Here is an 11,708-nt window from a genome sequence, read left to right as displayed (position 1 = left end):
AACCGATCTACAAGCTCAACGCATCGCAACATTACACATTGTGAGTTTGTAAATCTGCTATTTTTCGCCGACTGTTCGCCCCAGAAAAGGGACACAAGGGTTAATGTGGTTTGAACTTCTGAGGTCAGGTATGTCCCAACTGCCAGTTGCCTTAAATGCCCAGCAAAATGAAGAAAATGAAAAAAAATCTGTGACATTCTGAAAGAGCATCCATTTGGTCCATGCTCTGTGAAAATGCATATCCCACAGCTCATCTATTACAGGCGTTTATCTGATAGACATTTGGGAGCGTTGCAATACTGAGAGAAGCCAGGGCGGTCAAAGTCTCGAATCCCTTAGGATCCTAGGATTAGGTGAATCCGTATGTTTGATAGTACATATCTTCACATCAAAGCAGTCTGGTAGGTATTTGGAATGAGGAACATGTATTTATAATTGTATGTGTCTGCTCCACTGCACTCAGGGGCACGAGGCAACATTTGGAATGTAAAATAAAAAATAATAAAAGAGAACTGGCCAGCTTTCCCCACCAGATCTCACTTTGAAAACAGGATGATCCATAGCATTCAAGGTCTGGTTACCAAATCTGTACAGGTGCTAGAGATAACAAAAGAGAGATAGAGATGACAAAGGGGCAGGGGCCATACAACTAAATGCTCATCAATGTAGTTGACAAAAGTGACAGTTCATGTTGTTTTTTAACCAAGATTACAAGAGTCCAATAAAGTCCCACCATTGACACAAACTCCCCTCCCCCCTGTCACGTCTTTAACGTTAAATCCATATTGCACTGTGGATCAAGAGAGAGAGAAAAAAAAAAACTTTGCTCTTCTCTCATCTAAAATTCTAAGACTGACCTGTTATCAAGCAACTCAGATTGACATACTGGAGCTAAATTCTGGTGCCAATATTCTTAGTTAGCAAATGTGATTTCAGTCAATATATTGTGTTAGTCTTAAATGACGGCAAGTAGAAAAAGCAGCGATGGGCAGAATGTTTTGTTTGTTTTCCTTTTCAGATAAGATGGATTTGCAACAACCTCATGAAATGATATATCATCTCAAGTCAATATTGATTGTATAGAGATGTTTTGACAACAGGTGGTCTCGACATGTCATGAAATTGACAATGGATTTGAATGTAGAGTTGAAGTACTAAAACTCTCAGGTAGTTCTACAGAAGTTCTACAGAGGAGGTAGAGGGATGCGGTATCAACAGAAACAGCATGAGGACACGGTTTAAAGCTTAGTATACAGTCAAAAGTACTGGGACGCTGAGGTAAAGTTTCAACATGGAGGTCAATAAATACCAACATGAGAACAGGTGACAGTAATTTTGTTAGTTTATCGGGGTCGGCTCTATCTCGTCCGCTCTTTTATTTATTTTTCTTTCTACACCAAATCTCTTCGCTGAAAATAGCCGATCTACATGCTCACATGAGCTTATAGATCTAGTTTTGCCAAATTTTCACCCCAGAATAGGGTTGCGTGTTTTAATGTTATTTGTTTTTTATTATCCGTTGACAGTATTTAATTTGGTATGTAAAGCACACTTCAGACATACTTCAAATCGGAAGGTTCAGGTTTTCCTCTGCAAGCTAACAGTTCTCTGGCAATATTCGAGCAATGAAACATTCTTGGAATGTCAGAACGACCTCATGCAGTTAGGAAGTCAGGGGTGTGCTGTCTGAATGGCACAAAAGTAAAGGAAGTAGGGCTCTCTATGACAACACACCTCATCTCCATCATCCACCCTTCTTCTGGTCACTGTCTATTGCATGCTAAGAACACATAAAAACAATAAAAAAAAGTCCCTGATGACAATACCCTGTGTCTTCTTTGGATGGAATGTTTGTTTCTCATACATGGAATTGGTATGCATGTAAGATTTGCATTGATATATAGCAGTACTGAACGAAAAATGTTGCCGTGCCTACCCCCTAACCCTATAAAAATAAAACAAGGGTGATGTAGAAAAATAGAAAGTAAAATGTCACAGAGCCAATTACTATATAAACCATTATGCTCCTAGTGAGCACAAGGGCCCTTGCTCAAGTCCGACCCTGCATGTCTTGCCCTTGGTTTCCGGTCTTTCTACAGATATATCTGAAATAAAGCATAACAAAAAGTTTAAAATAAAAAATAAAATCTGTCCCTACTCCTGTTGAACTCCTGTGTGTGTCTACCGCAGTGTTTCTCAAAGTTTTTAATTTCAAGGACTCCCAGTTTGGTATGCATTACTAGGCCACTGACCCCCATAGCCCTTTAACAGACCATTTGGTACCCATCCATCTACAATTTAGCAATACAGCATGGAATTGTGGACAAAATCGTATCCAACGATAACAACATATTCTTACGTTTTGGGTCTAAGTCTAAATCTCATCAAACAGTGGTCCGTGGCTCTAATGCCGAATAAATAATGGACCGTGATATGAAAAGTGTTGAAAACCACTGATCTAGAGAATTGACATATCTGCTCACTAAGAACAGGACTTCTGTCATCAATACAGCTAAACCCATGTGACAACATGTGACACAGCCAGTTCAGTGGTCTGCCTCATTTCCATCTCGATCAAAAGGTCAGGGATTCACTCACCCCCCCATGGCTCTTCACTGTTATGCCAGATTTATACTTGTGCACTGACTGGTGTCACGCACCGTAAACGGCAGATCAACAAGTTCACGAGATGTTGACACAATTAAGTATAAACCAGGCTTTACAATGGCTCTATCCGGGACGGGTGTAAATATACAGACTCAAAGCACTACATCTAGCACTACAAACTCTGTTTATACCAGAGGCCGCACCCTTGCTGGGAAGGAAATTGTGGAATATGGTCAATATAAAATATTAACAATTAAATCATGTACTGAAGTGAAGTTAAGCTTAGCCCTCATTGGAATGTTCAAATATTGGCAAGCTCTGAAAAGAGCTATTATATAGAAGTATAGGAATAAAAACCTAAAATCTCAGCACTGACAAACTATGGACATTCATCATTAAGACCTAAGCAGAGAAACACCTTTAGCAAGCAACAGCAGAACTGCAGGTAAAGAAAATCTAAGTATCAAATTTGGCATTAGGTGTACATAACCCTTAGCCTGGTAAACCACCCTGGTCACGGAAATCACATTTAAATTAGCTGAAATCAAATGAAATGTGATTTCCGCGACCGGGGTGGTTTACCAGGCTACATAACCCTTACACATATGTCTTCACTGTCTACGGAGTAACTTGAATATTGTTGGCTGCTGTTGATGGATGCATAGTAATGTTATTGCGCCTTGCCAATGAATGTAATGTAAGGAAACAAAAGGAGAGGAACTTGCAGGGATTGTTGAATCAGAACTTCCTGAGAGTTTTTTATAAATGTGTTGCCTTTTGTTTTAAACCACTTTGCATCCCTCACGTAAGTCACCCCTAAATTCTAACGAGGAGCAGTGCAAAACTGTTGTCGTGAAATTGGCACAAACTGAAACAGTGCCATCAAGTGAAAGCAAGATCAAGAATCAAATAGCCAGAATCAGAACCCAAAGGTGAACCAGATCCACGATGTGCATGCAATTACATTACGTGCATTGCACGTAATGTAATTCTAACCAATGTCAAGACCACAACACAACCTGATAACAGCAATATGTTCCAAAATTATGTGTATCATATGAAAACGTAAGACAAAGTCTGGAGACACTCACCACAGCTGGAGACATAGCCACTTAAGCTCTATGTTTCTTGTATGACGAAAAGCAAAAATATCCGTTCTACAGGCTCACATGTCACATCGTGAGCTTGTAGATCTTCTAACTTCTGAAAATATGTCCAAATAATGACATGCCCAAAATAGGGACATCAGGTTGAAAGTGTTTTCTTTGGGTTCTGTCAACTACTTTGGTATCTAACAGGCGATAAAAGACTGTCAATTTAACAACATATTGTATACGGACTGCAGTTGTTTCTCTCCAGTCATGCCTTCAAACTAGATACACAAATATGCAGGTGGTTATATAGATGTGGTTGAGAACAATTGGTCACATCGATAAGTTAATTTGTGTCTGAGGTTGTATCGAACCCTTAACACAGAACCAGAACAAACCTCAAAATGAGAAGTGTGAAACTATAACAGGTTGTATACCAAAATATACTTACATGAATGCATTCAAATTAACTGATTTTAGGACATATTGGATGCAGCTGTTAGTTTGTTTGTACCCCAAAACCAAGTGTGTGTTACGGGAAAAACAAAACTTGTATAAGACACATCTAAAATGAGAGTGTGTGCACACAACTGTAAATGCTGCCACATAGATTTTACACCACCAAAGATCAGCTGGTAGAATCACCTGGACTCTGTGTCAAATGTAACTATACTGTCATTTAGGTGTTTCTAATGAACATTAGTTCACAACAGACTTGGTTCACAGACATGAATTATGTCCCTGACCCGGTTGCACAAACGTTATCTTTACCACGCCCAGTCCTAACTGCTAAGTCAGTCTTTGTTAAGAGTTAGTCTTTAGAACGGATATTATGTTGGTTGCACCAACCAAACCTATGCCTAGTCTTATCTACACCCAGTCTTAGCAATGTGCGTCCCTGTGAATGCCTAATATAGCCTCTGTCCCTAATAATTCTCTACCATCCAGCACTTCTGCAGCGAAGTGAAGATGGCCGTAAACTTTGACTTTATGCCTGCTCCTGTCTTAGTGAGACGAAGGCTTAAGGGGGGCGCATGCTACCATTTTCGGTGGTCACCTTATCACTGCGGTGGTGATAGAGAGCGCTCTCTCTATCATAGAGAGCGCTCTCTCTATCACCTAAATGGTAGCCTCGGAATCCCAGCCTTTTTTTTTGTTTCAAAAGAAAAAAGTCTGGGCGAACGGTGCAGGAACGATGGTCTTAGGACCTTGTTAACTCCTAACCAACCAGAGTGCAGAGGGGCGTCGCTCTAAATTTGGTGACGTCAGGGGGGGGGGGGGGGGGGGGGGAGGGGAGGCGGGGACATAGATTGGTGAAGCAATCGGAGGACGCGGCTGCTCCGGGCGCCTGGGTTTGGATCCGCCCTTCGAGACCATGGATTGCTCTCGTTCTCTCAGTCTACCTAAATGGTGATAGGGTGACCACCTCATTTGGTAGCATGCGGGTCCCTTTAAGCCGAGATTGGTGCAACCAGCCTAACCAATAAGTTGGGCTTATAAAGCCAAGTTAAGACCGACTTAGTTTCAGACCAGGTGTAAGCCCTGTTGGTGCAACCCACCCCTGGACTAGTAGCAGCTCTCAATAGATATTGCCATCGCAGAACAAGTTTAGTCAAGAATTAGGCTTAAGTCATGTATTAAATGCTTTGAAAACTGACCAACTGATTTATACGGGCAACTAAGTATGTTTTCCACCCATACATAAATAGTATACATTCAACAAATCAACTAACCTTCCATGGAAAATATTTTGTTTTTACATGTGGTGACAGGAAGCTACCGCGCAGGAGAAAGATTACAATTATCTTCATACTTGTCCAGAGAGATTTAACATGAAATAAAACAAAATCCTTCCCAGCTGATTGGCTGATCAAACAGTCTGACTGCTGGTCCTCACAGTCAAAGCTCAGGAGATTAATCTTTTTTTTTACTTTTCTATTTCTTCTTCTTTTCAATAATATTTTATATTAATTATTGAGACAGTTCTCCATCTGCAAGAAAATGGAACCTCTCCCTCATTGGTCCTTTGCATATGTACAACCATATTCACACACTTGATACGTGTGTGTTATTTTTTTCTTCCCAGGAACTCATTTTGAAAATAATAAGGTTTCCACTCCACTTTGCATGTCCATGAGCAAATAAAATGAAAAACGTAAAATGAAATAAAATCATTGTCTATGTTTGTGTGTGCATATTGTAATAGGCATTTTTCTCTTCTTTTTTTTTCAAAGTCAGTTACTCTTTTTATTCAAAGAGTTCAAGTCTTCTGTATGTCTCTAAAGCATATAAGGTGCAGGTAGGCAGCTGTGTGACAATGTGATTGGACAAGCTGAAGAGAAGGGGGCGGGGCATGCCTGTCACATGGCATCGCTCAGGTACTTAAACCTGACAAACATAATCATTGAGGGTTCAAGATCCATATGAGTGACGGATCAATGAAGATTGCAGAGTTTTGCCACTAGGTGGCCAAAGGGTACGGGGATTGACACGTGACCTCTTCACAATCTTAAAATAAAAAAATAAAATGCTTGGAGGCCTAATAAATGGTCCAGCGCGCCAACCATTTTGGAATATTGAGCCACGTCACAACAAGTGAGGTGGAGAGAGTCCAGAGAGCAGGTTGCAATTTCTATGAAAATCATAGAGGAAGGGTGGTAGGAAGAAGGGTTGCAGGTTCTTCTGAGCCGCTTGGAGTTATTGGGTTTGCGAGCGAAAGGTTCTAGGCCCACTGAGAATAGAATAGGTTGTTCTATACCCACCCCTGGGTTAATAGTGTCTGGCTATGAGGAGGGAGTAGGTACACATATTATCCGTTTGTTTGTCCTTTTGCTCAGATAGCTTTTAAGTTTGCGTCCCATTTTCCTTTTCATAAATGAAGAGGTTTGGCCTAATGAAGAGGCTGGTCAACCAACCAATGGCCAGGAGTAGGGCTGGGATTAGGAGGTGGAAGTTATAAACCCACCTCTAGGTAGTAAAGGTTAAGGGGTGTGTCTTGAGTTCTGCACCCTCCACGAAGGTATGTATATGCCACCACACCCCAATCCCTGAATATGTTTAGGGGCAAGGATAGTGGTAGGTCAAGAGTTTTGGTACCCATCTCATTGGGTATTTCTAATATGTCTAATTTCCTCCTTTGATCAAGTTCTGACCCAGGTGGGAGCTTAGGGTTGGGGATAAGACAGGGTGGGTATGAGTCCAACACCCATCCTTGGGTGTTCTTCATAGTTTTCAACGCCCGACTCGCTGGGTAATTCCTCTGTTAGCAAGCAGAATTTCCTTTGAATAAATTCTGGACCCATGCAAGGGGCGTGGCCTGATGTCAGGAGTCATCATCTGTGTCGTCGATCAGAACCTTGGTGTCACGAGTCTTTGACCTAGAGGGCAGAGGGAGAGTATATGTTATGTGACAACACAATAATATATAATAATAAAGAGGAAGTTTCCTTGAAGGAGCACGTCCCCCATTTTCAACCTAATCTTCAAATAATTGGTCCTCATTTTAAAAGGGTACCATTTCTCTCTACTTGCTCTGTGTCTCAGACGTGGGCTGTGGACAGTTCAGAAACCCGAAAGAATGCATGTTGCCAAGATGATCTCCCCACAGTAGTTTGCATCTGAAGATTTATTACAAGCTGGCTCTGATCCAATGACATTTCTATCCACACTAAAATAAAATGATCTTGCACAGACATCACTGAACCCATTGGTTAATTTTGTGGATTATTACAAAATACCCTTTATTGAAGCACTATCTTTCTGTGGGATCCAATTGCTCTGCTACCACCAAGCTTTTTTCAGAACTTTATCACACACACAGCGAAAGCATGCAATCAGTGAACATCCACTTGCATCCATGACTTTGACAGGAGACATTTGGGTGTACCGACCAAATTCTTACGTGGCCGTTTTATATTCCATTGGACAATGACGCAAGTTGATACAGTGTGCATTGCTCGGGTATTTCTGAAGTACGGTGACTTACTGTGACGCTAGTCGTGGCCTGCGTAGGCTCATGCTGTAGCTCCTTTTCCAGCTCTTCTTGCCCTGGCGGTTCCTGACGCCATCCTCTTGGTCCATCATCTGCTCCAACAGTGTCTGGTCGTCTGCGTTAAGCGGAGCCACGCTGATGTCCCTCACAGCCCTGAACTCACCACAGTTATTCAGGTGCTCGTTCTCCAGGCGGAAGAAGTTCCACACAAAACGCCTGGGAGAAGGGGTAGTCGTTAATGTGATTGGATTCGTAATATGCAAAACTACACAAGAGGCACATGACAAAAAAAACAACAGAGAGAGAAAGGAAAATAAGGTCTATGAGTAAAGTAAGCCTTGTCTTTGTTTTTTCTAATCTAGTCCATTTGTTCTCAAAGTGCGGTCCGGGGACCCCCAGGGGTCTTTAGGGGGGTACCAGGGGGACCACAGCAAAATTAGTTAATAAAGCGTCACAATCATTTTAACCCCTTTATCCATATTTTATACTTTGGCTATTTTTTAAAAATCATGAAAATCTTTTAATTTTTTAAGCAAACATTTGTAACTCAAATCTTTAGTTCTGGGGGTCCTTGGAAGAAAATATTTTGAGATGAGGGTCCGCGGCCAAAGACATATCATTTTGGGGGTCCTTGACCGTGAAATGTTTGAGAAACTGTGGGTTTTGGGGGTCAATTAACAAACTTTATTACACGGCTTGGTTGAATGCTCGATTCTGATTGGTCAGTCATCGGTCATTATTTCTGGATAATGACCGATGAGCTCTATAACGGACCGCTGTGTAATCAGAGACTCAGAACACCTGCTCATGTCAACCTGTGCTGCTTGGTTATATGCTTTATCCAACATGACAGCCATGTAAACAAACAAACAATGTCATTTACAACTAAACGTTGCTCTCAAGAATGTTTTTGAAAACATTTGAAGTGAGAAATAGACGATGCAATAACCGAGAAGTCATTCTATTTGATCCACTGCTCTTCCTTGTTTATCGTGGCACAACAACAGGGGAATACCAAAACGCTCGCCCCAAAACACAGTCGCCCCGGGGCAAATCCGGCGGTATTACAGGCAAATCGGCAGTAAATAGAATGGGGGGCGAGTGTGTTTTGGGGCGAGTTTTTTTCCATTTCGTCATTTGTTTTTGCGAGGCGAACTTGTCCGCCCAGCCCAATACTTATGGAATACTTTCATTGCCGTAAGCAAGGAAATACTTCGTTTTGTTGTTACTTTTGGGTAAATGTATTTATGTATTTATTAAGTAGCCGTGTAATAAGCGGGATAATGCATGGGGAAGTAGTCATTATTGAAATTTAAAGCCCTTCAGGGCGATTAACCACCTCGGCTGCGCCTCGGTGGTTAATCGCCCTGTCGGGCTTTAAATTTCAATAATGACTACCTCCCCATGCATTATCCCTTGCATAAAAACTGGTCAAACATTGTCCAAATTGTCAAATAACATAAGAAAGAGGCAGAAATTGTGAAAATAGCCAATCTACAAGCTCACACAGCTTGTAGATCTGCTATTTTCCACAATATTCATCTGTGGAACCGAGTCAAACAAAATGTAATGCCTCAACTCCTACAATTCCATGTGCTTGCCAGGGTGGGGGGGGTCCCCAGTTCAAATATGATTACTTTGGGGGTCACGGCCTGAAAAGGTTGAGAACCACTGAACTACACCATGGTCCCGATGCAGCCGGTCTGGGGACCCTCCTCACATAAACATGGAAATAACATTCACTTCTTTTCATCTGACTGTGGAGTTTCTACCGGGAGACACATGAGGAGGAACACTATCACTCCCTGTTGCTCCCTGCTGAAATCCTACTTCCAATGCCAAGTAATTACTTTATTAAAATATATTTATATAAACGTGTTCATAATTTTACAGCGAAGTAACAATGTGCAGCCATTTCACTCTTCCTTGAACTTAAAATGTGCCCAAAGAATTTAAAAATTGTTTGAAATGTAAAAAAAAAAATCTTCTTTTCGTGTCTTCGAAGCATGTTAGTTAAAGCGGCACCATGTGACTTTATTTTATGAATAAAATGTATGTTTTTCCAATCTGTATGGTAGAGTATGTTAATAGAATATAACTTAAACAATTGGGGTGGTTGTGTTTTGTCTCCCAGCTCTTCTATTGAGACATTTAGATGGTGTCAACGGTCATGTCTCACCTATAGACGCAGGATCTGACACAAATTTTGACCTGATGGTCAAGATTCAATTAATCCCCTGAGTAAGCAGGTAGGCTCTATTAAAAGCCCCCTTTTCATTGCAGCTTAAGCACCGCACCACACCACACCGCATCAAAATATCTACCGTTTCCATTACACAAAAGTACCCCTGCTCAAATCCACAGGTATGAGTAGCATACTCCGGTCATTCACACTCATTTGTAATGTAAATTTTTGCCTAACAATGGAATGTAGGTGAGTGGCCAACTGTCCTGTATACAAATGCAAATCACCTGTGCACGTGGCCCAGCTTGGCCTAGCTCAGACCTACCCAGGACTGAGTACTTTTTAGGCACCAGTTTAGTACCACTTACACACCACTCTACCCACTTCATTGTAGTGGAAACGAAGGCACAAGTGGGCGGTGTGGTGTGGGGTAGGGTGAGGCCATGCATATGGAAAGCTGCCTTTTAGGCAGCTCATTTAGACATCATTTTGCAACAATGTAAAGCCATTTAACTCTTCCTTGAACATAAAAAGTACCAATAAACCAAAACAATTGTTTTACAGAAAGACAGAAAGAAAAGTCATCATCAAAGCATGTTGGTTAAATCTGTGAGTGTGTATGCGTACCTGAAGACCTCCATTGGAGCCAGCACAGTAGCCAGTATGTCAGACAGGCCTGGGTAATTAAACACTGTGGTTAGAGACAAAGTCATCGTCCAGGAGAAGCGCAGCAACATGTCCTCCACTATGGCACCGTAGTAATAAGCCTAGTGTGACAGGAGCACGCAAAGACAGAGAGAAAGAGAGACAGAATGCAGGCAAGTGTGAACAAACATAGTCAAGATCCTAAGGCACTATATGGATTCTTTAATGTATTTATTGCTCAAGTCCTGTTCATGTTTCTGACATGTTTACTAATCCCCTTTCTCTCCATCAGTCAGCTATCAGTCTGCCTCGGTTTTTGACGCCATTCACCAGGGGAAACTCATGAACATTCTCCGGGCCTACAGAGTTCCTGAGAAAATGGTTCAGATGATAGAGACCAGCCACAGCCAGACTCGAGCCAAGGTTCAAACCCACGACGGTGACACCAAAGACTTTGAGATCCTAGCGGGCGTCCTACAGGGTGACACTCTGGCCCCCTTCCTGTTCATTATAGCGATGGACTATGCCCTGAGACTCGCAATCAATGGCAGAGAGGAGGCACTGGGGTTCACTCTGGTCCCGTTCAGGATTACTGACCTTGACTACGCAGATGACATTGCCCTAATCTCGTATACAGCAGAGAAAGGAAGGGAAGATCGGCCTCAAGCTCAAGGCCATGAAAACAAAAGTACTGACAGTTAACACAGAGGACAAAACCATTTCCACTGCGTACGGGACGGTGCTCGAGGCAGTCGAGGGCTTCAAATATCTCGGCCCTGGACTGCTTCAACGGAACAGGACCTGAAGGTCCGGAGGGCACTTGCCTGGAATGCCTTGCATGGGATGGGGAGAGTGTGGAAATCAGACATGGGAGAAGACCTCAAGAGGCGGCTATTCGTGTCAGTACTGCTGTATGGGGCTGAGAAATGGACCCTAACAGTGCAACAGGAAAGGGCCCTGGATGGAGTCTACACAAGAAATGGCTACGAAATGGCACTAGGTGTTACATGGAGAGACCACATCAGAAATGTGGTCCTCTACGGGGACCTACCAAGGGTCACAGACAAAGTCAGAGAGAGAAGCATGAGGCTGGCAGGGTACTGCGTCTGGCACCCGGAACTAGAGGCAAGCAAAGTGACACTATGTGAGCCAACCCGGGGGAAAGCCAGGAAAGGCAAGAAGCGCACCA

At 42.4% G+C, this 11,708-nt stretch overlaps 1 protein-coding gene across 1 annotated transcript in view; it reads right to left on the bottom strand.

Annotated features, from left to right (window-relative positions):
* Positions 1–5,015: 5,015 nt before the first annotated feature.
* LOC311046443 (xenotropic and polytropic retrovirus receptor 1 homolog) overlaps positions 5,016–11,708 on the bottom strand; it is a 43,273-nt gene continuing 36,580 nt past the window's right edge. The window contains exons 14-16 of the mRNA XM_084058746.1: positions 10,502–10,641; positions 7,684–7,905; positions 5,016–7,075 (exon numbers count right to left, since the gene is read on the bottom strand). Of these exons, the coding sequence (XP_083914872.1) occupies positions 7,021–7,075; positions 7,684–7,905; positions 10,502–10,641 (417 nt within the window). The 3' untranslated portion in view covers positions 5,016–7,020. The remainder of the gene's footprint in view (positions 7,076–7,683; positions 7,906–10,501; positions 10,642–11,708) is intronic.

This window comes from Gymnoscopelus microlampas (assembly GCF_963454915.1).
Source record: "Gymnoscopelus microlampas genome assembly, chromosome: 5".
Classification (NCBI taxonomy): domain Eukaryota; kingdom Metazoa; phylum Chordata; class Actinopteri; order Myctophiformes; family Myctophidae; genus Gymnoscopelus; species Gymnoscopelus microlampas.
Note: the sequence above shows the minus strand (reverse complement) of the source record. Positions and strands in the feature narration are given on the sequence as shown.